We start from the raw sequence: 9246 nt of genomic DNA on the forward strand, positions 1-9246 counted from the left end.
GTAATTATCCTAAGTGGTTGTTTTGATGTATATAGAGGGTGTGTTTTGGTGGTTTGTAAATCGTGGTTGAGAAATTTGGAAGAATGATTTGTAGAATTGAGAATGTTAGGGGAAGACTAGCCAGTAAAAACTGACCTTTTTGATGTATGATTGTAACTAGGTTTTGGGTTTTTTCCCCCCACCGTTATTGACTAATGTTTTGGCTTCTGGGTTTTGGGTGTGATGAGATTTGGGTTACTTTCCTTTAATTTTGTTCCGGGTTGACCCAAATTCTGTTAATCACTTCTACTGACTGTCTGGTTTTACCTAGCAAAGATGTAAAGATACTGCCTACTGCCTGCCGTGCCGCTGAAAGTTTTAGTTGCTAGCAACTGGTAAACATTTCTAACAATAGAATTTGACATGACAGCCGACGGGTTTGATTTGATTCGCATTATTGACCGACAGACCGTCAGTCGTTCCATTGCACAGCAGCGACCAGCGGGCCCTTATTTGATGCCAAAATTACTCTTGTGATCTTTAGCGTTCCACTGTTGAACATTTCTGTATTTCATCTTTCTTCAACTTTTTATGGCTGAATTGTACATAAGCAGAAGGAGAATTTCTTGGCGGATGAGATTGAGATGCAAAGTGCAGACGGTGGAACGGTGGGGCCACTGGATCTGCCTGCTAGTATTTGGTGTAAAGTAGTTCACTTGCCATCACCACCTGTCTGCAGTCTGCTTGCTTGCACTAACCCCAACTCTATTTGATATTTGATATATTTAATTTAAGCTAAAGGCCACCAACCGATTTACGAAATCATTACCCCACCTGGATTTATTCAAATTTAGCTCGACATGCATATGTATAAACCTTTATTTTTCCTTTCCTTTGTCGTTATTAATCATGCCTTAGCTGGCATAGCAACCTATGCTTTGTCTTTCAGTGGGAATACTATCAAATTCAGTCAGCCTTCTTTTTCCATTAGACCAAAGTGTCGGTGTCGTCTGTTTATGCCTTTAGTGTAGTTGTTGATAATGGCGGGTTTGCTATTCTTCAATTGAGTGGTTTCTGTTTGTTTTGCAAGCAACACCATTAACATATGGAGTAATAAAGTTTAACAAAAAGGCCCTATGAGCTCATCCTCTTTAACACTAAAGCAGCAGCCAGCCACCGAGTTTTGCTTGCTACATTTTCCAATTTTCTTTCTTTCTTTCTTTTTTTAATTTTACAACTTTGACCAATGCTGGCTATAAAGATACGATTGTTTATTTCTAATTCACGAGACATCAGGAGCTCAGCTAAGCACCGGATCTGTTTCCAAACTTAATACTTCCTCCAGACGACTACGAACCTTCAAAGTAAAGTTTAACAATAAGGTCCTGTGTGCGCACTCCTCTGAAACACTAAAGCGGCCACCGAGTTTTGCTTGCTACATTTTCCCTTTTTTCTTTTTTCAATTTTACATCTTTGACCTAAGCTGGCTATAAAGATACAATTGTTTATTCCTAGTTCACGAGACATAAACTTAATTCTTCCTCCGGACGACTGCGAACCTTCAACACCAAATATCTTCACACTTGAAAAGATGCAACACATTAGTAGAGAAAACAGGAAGCATGTTCATGAGCAAAACTAACATTCAAGCAATCACCTACGCATTGCTCATTCCATCACACAAAAATATTTGTTTAGGATCGTAAAAACATTAATGCATAAAAGCCAATGAACCGAAGGCATGGTAGTACATTCATTGGAGAAGATGAATTTGAAGAGCTCAAGCATGCATCTCAGACTTGTTGGACTTCTTCAAAAATGCACTGGGTTTGAAGCCTGTTTCCAACATCTTCTCGACCTCCTCAAATGCCAATCCTTTGGTTTCCGGTACCAGCAAGTAAATGGCGACAAGTCCGAGCAGTGAGAACCCCGCAAACAAAAGGAAAGTCCCAGCCGAACCAAGAGCTTCGGTGAGTGTCAAGAATGTCAAACTCACTATCAGATTTGATGTCCAGTTTGAAACAGCGGCAATTCCTCCACCAACGCCTCTGTACCTCAGTGGATAGATCTCAGAGTTGACAATCCACGGGGCAGTTCCCATGCCTGGTGAGTAAGTTATGATGTATGCTCCGAGGAAGACCACCGCAAGCCATCCAAAACTACTAGGGCAACCACTTATGAAATATGTCCGGTGTTCATCACTACATAAGGTATCTGTAGACTTCTCATCAATCAAGCATGCTCCAGGAAGATACTGATCATAGAACGGAACAATTAGAACAATCAATAGGGTGAAATGAATATTCCAGTTGTGTATGAATAAACAATATTAAACCAATGGGTTGATTTAAGGGCTTTACTTCATTTCCTTTATGAGCACAGAAGCCACACTTTGCTTTCAAGCAATCCATACAGTTCCAGCTTTTTGCATTTCCATCAGTTATGTAAACTGGACATGTATTGTTCCCTCCAAAGTGAGAAGATTCGATCTGACTGACCGATGGGGCATGAATAGCTGCTTGGAAGAACACAACAGCTAACGCAACAAGGCAGCTGCTGAGTCCAAGCATTGAAACAATCATCAACCTTCTTCTTCCGTATTTATCAACAAAAGCCATGCTAACAATTGAGCCAAGAGCATTGAGACCAGAAGTCACCAGAGAAAGAGCAAGAGCCGTACTCTTTGAGGCAAATCCGGCAAATTGCACTATGGTTGGACTGTAATACATGACGGTGTTGATACCCACAAACTGCTGAGCCACTTGAACTGTGACACCAGCATAGAGTCCTCTCCTTACAATTTTGTTGCCAAAAGCTCCCTTTAGTCTAGAAATCATGTCTTTCCCAATAAGACCTTCCTCAGCTTTTTCATTTTCAACAGATTGTTTCAAGAGATTTACCTCCTCTTCAACTTGATCAGCGGGGTAAATTTTCTCCAAGATGGCCCTGGCCTCGTCGACTTTGTTCTGGATTTGGGGGGGGGGAAGGCCAAAAACATTTCAAAAGTTGCATCTAAATCTGACAATGTACGAACTCATTTATCGAATTTATTTGGAAGAGGTAACAAGAAAGAACCCATACACATACACAAACACACAAAAAATGAAATTTGAAGTATGAAAGGTACCATAACGCACCTGTCGGTAAAGCCATCTTGGAGACTCAGGAAGCATCATCATGAGGCCAAATTGAACAACAGCCGGGAGGCCTGCTACCCCAAGCATCCAACGCCAGGTTCCAGGTGCCTAAATCAGGAACTTAGAAATGGGTTAGAGGTGTGTTAATTCGTAGAAGGACGAGGAGTGAGTATTGAGTAGAGACTAACCTTGGTGAAGGCCAAGTTGATTAAGTATGCAAGGAATTGGCCTCCAGTAATGAGAAAACCGTTGGCGCTAACGAGAGCACCTCTAATTTTGGCAGGGGATGCTTCTGAAATGTAAAGAGGAGCAGTCATTGAAGCCATTCCAACCCCAAGACCAACGAAAATTCTTCCAAGGATGATCACCCAGGGCTGAGGTGCAATTGCCATGATTATTGCACCAATGAAGAACAAAACGTCTGCCCCTAGAAGTGAAATCTTCCTCCCAAACCTATCATTAATCCATCCCCCAAAACCGGCCCCAAAGATGGCACCCGCAACCGCCATACTCACTATCAGCTCCTGTAGCCATGTTTTCTTTTCAACATCACGAAAGTCCTCCTTAATGTAAAGGAGGGCACCGGATATAACTCCTAGAACCCAGACACAAAATTATATAGATTAACTATTTACCGATCCGAGACCAAATCATGAGTATGTGTGTGTGTGTGCGCGCGTATACAAATTTACATATAATAATAATAATAATAATAATAATAATATATATTACTACCTGTGTCATAACCAAACAAGAGGCCTCCAATGCCGGCTGATAATGCAAGCTTCATAATGTAAGGAGTTGTCCATACTATCTTCCAGCATTCCGTAAATTCAGTCTTACTCGCTTTCGAAACTCCTCCTTCCACCATCTGTACTAATTGCCTTTATACAAACCGGAGAACAAAACTTTGACCTAATTCCGATTATACCTGCAACAAAAGTTTAAGGATTTTAATAAGACATTTTCACAAGCTAAAATTCTTCGGAGAATGAGTCGCTCTAAAAATAATAATTATTATTATTACATACCTCAAAATTAAATAGCCTAACACTAAAGGGGTAACCTTAGCGTATGATTGATTTTTCATAGGCATTGAGCATAACTATGATTGTGAAAGCTGAAGACAAATTTATTTTAGAGATAGACATAAGACAATTTTTGTTTCAGGAAACAAAAGTACTTTGAAATGTTTGCATCCAAAAAAGACTGAAACCAGTTTGAACTTACGAACTTTAAACAAAGAATGTTAAAAATTCATGGATCGACCCGATTCTTTAATTTTTTCGTGGGGGGGGACTCTTATCAAAACCTGACGCTTCAGGAAAATTTCTGAAATGGATAAACGGATAAATTAAAAAAAAAAAAAAACAGATCATTATTATCCGCATTATTATTATTATTTTTTTAAACACGAGGTGATCTTGAGTGGACTCCAACTGTGGGAGGCAACTTTAAGCCCGTATTATAATTCAGATTAATCTCCGCTTGCACCGGGTCGGCCCATAAAGGATAAAGTGCTGACCAAAGTGGTGACTCCATACGAGAGCGGGGCTTGAACCTTTGACCTCTCTTAAGGAGTGAGAGTGCCAAACCATTCACCCTAATCAACTTTGGTTTTATCCGCATTATTATTTAGTAATCATGCTCGTCGAAGGCCGAGGGATCATACAACGAATCATCGTACGCAGATTGTACGGCGTTGGGGATCATCAGAGACTCTGGAGTCTGGACCCACATGGACACTGACATTCCTTAAAATTTTCAGAAATATTATTTACCCTAGAGAGATTTTGGATTAATATAATAATCACGCCGTTACCTACGTAATACCTATGAGGGCTCTTGTCTGTGCCTGGCTTGAACTTTCGCGTGCGTGTGTGTGTGTGTATGTAATAATAATAATTCTCTATCAATATCAGATGTGACGTGAGCTATCTTAAAAACTTGGAACCTGAAAAAAGATAAAAAGAAGAAGAAGAAGAAGAAGAAGAATTGTAACGCAGACATATTATCACACATCTATGCTGCTATTTCATGAAACGAGACGAATAAGGGAAAACTGAAAAGAAGCCATGAGAATAGACGTACGAAGGCGGAGTGAAACTCTGTATTCAATATTTGAGCTTCGGAAACCTGTAAGACTTTTGTGTTGTAAAATAACCAAGAGGTCTGTTTTTATTGTATGAATTGGTCATGCGATCGAGCCGGAACCTCGGCCCGATGATAACGGCACACCCGCGCGGCGCAGGTAGGTCTGGGATTATATGGTATTTTATTAAATGTACAACTCAAAATGGAATATGATATCAACCACATTTATATATTACAACTTGGTTGCCAAATTTAGATCCCAACTCAGAATTTCATTTGAGGCTCAACTTATTTTTCTCTTCGACAGCCAGTTGGTTTTCTAATTATGGATTCATGTTCTTTTTGGATAAATGATATTATCATTATCCATCTGACTGTCATCCGTATCTGTTCTGGGATTTATGAGAATTTTCTTTCCTTCTTTTTTTAAAAATTATTATCCACTACTCATTAATAAAAAAAATTAAGTACTGATAGACATTTCATATTTTTTATTTTAAATTTTATCTTAAACAATATATAATTCATTAATCGATTGATAATTTTTTATAAAATTTAAATAAATTAATCGTGTTATCTTATCGACTAATTAATGAAATATCATATCATTTGGGATAATTTTCTATAGTAAAAATTTTAAAATATGGAGCACTACTAAAAAAAAAATAATGAAACGGTCGGCATAATTTTTAAACCGTTAACATTAAACAAGTTAAAATTCATGGCCCTTTGTTTTTTTTTTTTTTGGGGTCAAGAATAAAATTCATGAACCCATGCCCTTTCGGACCAATACCTGAAACTGGCGCCTTAGACCAACTCGGCCATCTCGACGTTCTTAGCCAATGAGCATCATCAACTCTATCCGAATCATAAAGAACTCAAAAAACAGTACCACAAGGTTAGTATATATATATATATATATGTAGTAAGATAATTACAAAACGAAAAATAAGAAGAAACAGATATAAATAAATAATCGTCGTTCTTATAGACCCACTCTTCTAAAGATATTCCACAAAAATAAATAAATAAACTAAAACATTATCTAATGACACCATAATTATTACAAAATTATTCTCAACATATATTCTCTACGGCTCTACTTCTTTTTTTTTTTTTTCCTTAATTTTCTAATCAACCTGCAACGCCAAGATCTCCATCTTCACGGTTTCATCTCTTACCATTGTCAAGATTAGCTTAAAAAGAACATAAAAATTAACTGTTGCCGTCCCCAACTGCATCATCTCACTCGTCGCATTTTGATCTGTAAGCCAGAATACCTGCGAAGATCACATTATAAACAATTGGAAGAAGTACCGTCCTAGATTTGTGTTTGTTCTGCCAATGTTTCTTAATTTGACTAATTTGATTCGTGATTTATGGAGATAAAAGGGATTTGTATGAATTGGATTTGTAGAGATAGCATTGATCATCGTAAATTTTTTAAAAAATATCTTTTATTTCATTTTATAATTCCCTAAATTATATGAACCACGACGACATATAGGGTGTAAAAAGTTAGTTAGAAAGGAATTATTTGTTGATTTAATTATAAATGTCTTTGTCTTTTATTTTTTTTTATTATAATTTTAATTAAAAGTTAAAATTGTAAACTCAATAGAGGGGGATTAGGACTTTTGAGAGGCGCGAGAAGCACTGATTAATTTTTCTTTTCTTTTTGATAAGGAGGAAGTTGAATTCTCGTCATTTATTGGGATGAAAGATTTTGAAAGCCCAACTCAACTACACCTCATAGCCCACAATTGTACAATAAATTAACAGCAAATGCTAAATTACATTTAACTCTTAACTAAATTTTATTTACACAAATTATGTGGGCTCTATTACTGTGTTATTGTTCTGTGCCATTTTTTTTCCCCTTAGGGGCATTGTTCAGAAGCCAACATCGATGCTCGGTTCATGAACATTTAAATCCTAAATCAACAAACCCAAATCTGATTTCAAAAAATGAAACCTAGATCTATTCCTAATTTGAGAAATCCAGATCTGATCCAATAAAATATTTACATCCTAAGCACCCAAATCTACAATTAGAATAGAAGCACTAGTTAAGATTTTTCTCTCCAACAACTCCACCAGTATTGTCCTCTCCTGCCGCCTTTCTTGACTCCTCCTCCTCCTTACCACCTTCGGGAGTCAGGCTGTCGTCTTCGGGCTATCTGGATTTGTGGGCAGCATGAGGTTCACGGTCTCGCTCTCTTTGATTACCGCATTCGCGATTGATCAAAGGATAGAGTTTGAGAGAAAACAAACAATAGATATCGTGGGTGGACTTTGTTCAAAGATTCCAAGAGAGGAAGAGGGTCGTTTGAGATTAAAGTTAGACATTTATAACTTTTAAATTACACTATTAAAATATTTAGTAAATATTAATTGTTATAGTTTAGAAACTTTGTTGATATGATTTTGTATTTATACGATAAAAATTCTATTATATCTTTAATAATTTTATTAAAATTATTATTTAAAAATTATATTCACTACATATTATAATATTTTTTTTTATAATTACAGTTTTTTTATAACAATTTTTGTTTTAAACTTACAACAACTCAGTTCCAAATAAGATCAGAATCAATAAACGAGTTTACTTAGAATTAAAATGCTTGTCCATGTAGTTGCATAAGGAAAGGGAGCTTTATGTGGATAATGAAAGGGTGTCAAAACACAACTCTACAAGAAAAGAAAAGTTTTTTTTAAAAAAAAAAAATTTTTTTTTGCAGATAATTAATAGGAGGACAATACTTGTACATACAAATAAAATGGTGATTCTTTTTTTTTTTTTTTTTACTGATCTTATATAAATTTTATGTGTAATGAGATGTGCAATAGCATTCCTCGAAAGGACAAAATTCAAATATGCAGGATATACATTATATGGGCATTTATTTGTGCATTCACATTGAAGCAAATAAGTCGTAGACAAAGAGAGGCAGGCAATTCTTTTGGGTCGCTGCTTGCTTCTGTACAGCAGAAAAGCACCGAACTTAACAGTCTAACAATTGTGCTGAGTGGTCGCTGCAGAGCACATCTTTAATGTAGAAAAAAGAAAACTAGCAGCAGCTGGAATTGAATTGGACGGATGGACAATGCAATGCCATGTGTATGTGCCCCAGCTTGCTCTAGGCCCTAGCTGCTTGCTGGACGAGGCAGGGCAACTCACTGCCACTGCCCACTGGTGAGTGGTATGGTGGCCATTATTTCCATGCCTTGCAGTCTGCAAGATGATAAACAATCAATGAGAGAGAGACTTTTCCACTTGCTGCATTAGACTGTGGCATTGGCCCCTCGTCATTTTAAGGCTCTTGCAGTCGTCGTCAGCATTTGCGCCCACACGTTGGTTGCTTCTTCCGCAAGTACATTGAAAATTCGTTATATTGATGATATGTTTCTTCTTGTGACGTTGTATGTGTGTGTCTATATATTATATTTTTAGGTTGTCTCCTTTCATAGTTTTAATTTACTTTGGTTTGATTTCAATTATGCTCTTCATCATCATCGTGCAAAAGTTAACTAATTATTATTTTTTTAACCATGATTCACAGCCTCGCATTCGTATAAGCTCATAATATCAGTTAATTTGTTGGAAGATTTACCTCATGTTTAGTAGTACTACATGGAAATAAATAATCATTCTCTTTAAGCTTATCATTTTCATCATAAACTTTGTCTGCTTCAACTCCACCCTAGACTAGTATAGTGTACCAAGATAACAATTGAAAGTGCTCTGTATAATTATATTTTAGGGTGTAATTTTGCCTTGGACCGACCGAAAAAATAATTTCAAGAGGCATCAACCATTCGTGTAGATACAATCCTATTGTATAAAAAAAATAATAATTAGATATTCGTGTAGATACAATCATGTTGTACAAAAAAAAAGAATTAATAATTAGATTGTTATATCTCAAAATTTTCTAATCACTTGAATTCCTAAATAAGTTAATCTCACTAGTATAACCATCAAATTGATGATTAGCAAATTAGTGTACAATACCACCAAAAAATTCTGTGT

The 9246-nt window shown here is 36.6% G+C and overlaps 2 protein-coding genes across 3 annotated transcripts in view; one reads left to right on the forward strand and one right to left on the reverse strand.

Annotated features, from left to right (window-relative positions):
* LOC18051000 (U-box domain-containing protein 4) overlaps nucleotides 1–368 on the forward strand; it is a 2215-nt gene extending 1847 nt beyond the window's left edge. Inside the window, exon 3 of the mRNA XM_006449819.2 lies at nucleotides 311–368. Coding sequence (XP_006449882.2) covers nucleotides 311–368 — 58 coding nt within the window. The remainder of the gene's footprint in view (nucleotides 1–310) is intronic.
* A 1185-nt stretch (nucleotides 369–1553) lies between these two features.
* Nucleotides 1554–5398, reverse strand: LOC18051001 (inositol transporter 4). Of its 2 annotated transcripts, none has more exons than XM_006449820.2 (6): nucleotides 5208–5398; nucleotides 3852–4047; nucleotides 3305–3711; nucleotides 3117–3224; nucleotides 2340–2945; nucleotides 1554–2233 (listed from the first exon to the last, which is right to left on the reverse strand). In XM_006449820.2, the coding sequence occupies exons 2-6, from the start codon at nucleotides 3985–3987 to the stop codon at nucleotides 1760–1762; spliced, it is 1731 nt and encodes a 576-aa protein (XP_006449883.1). In that variant the 5' UTR covers nucleotides 3988–4047; nucleotides 5208–5398; the 3' UTR covers nucleotides 1554–1759. The 2 variants fall into 2 exon arrangements, with proteins under 2 accessions (XP_006449883.1, XP_024047546.1); XM_024191778.1 differs by lacking the exon at nucleotides 5208–5398 and adding an exon at nucleotides 4950–4999.
* Nucleotides 5399–9246: the final 3848 nt, after the last annotated feature.

Source organism: Citrus clementina, unplaced genomic scaffold (genome assembly GCF_000493195.1).
Source record: "Citrus clementina cultivar Clemenules unplaced genomic scaffold, Citrus_clementina_v1.0 scaffold_2, whole genome shotgun sequence".
Classification (NCBI taxonomy): domain Eukaryota; kingdom Viridiplantae; phylum Streptophyta; class Magnoliopsida; order Sapindales; family Rutaceae; genus Citrus; species Citrus x clementina.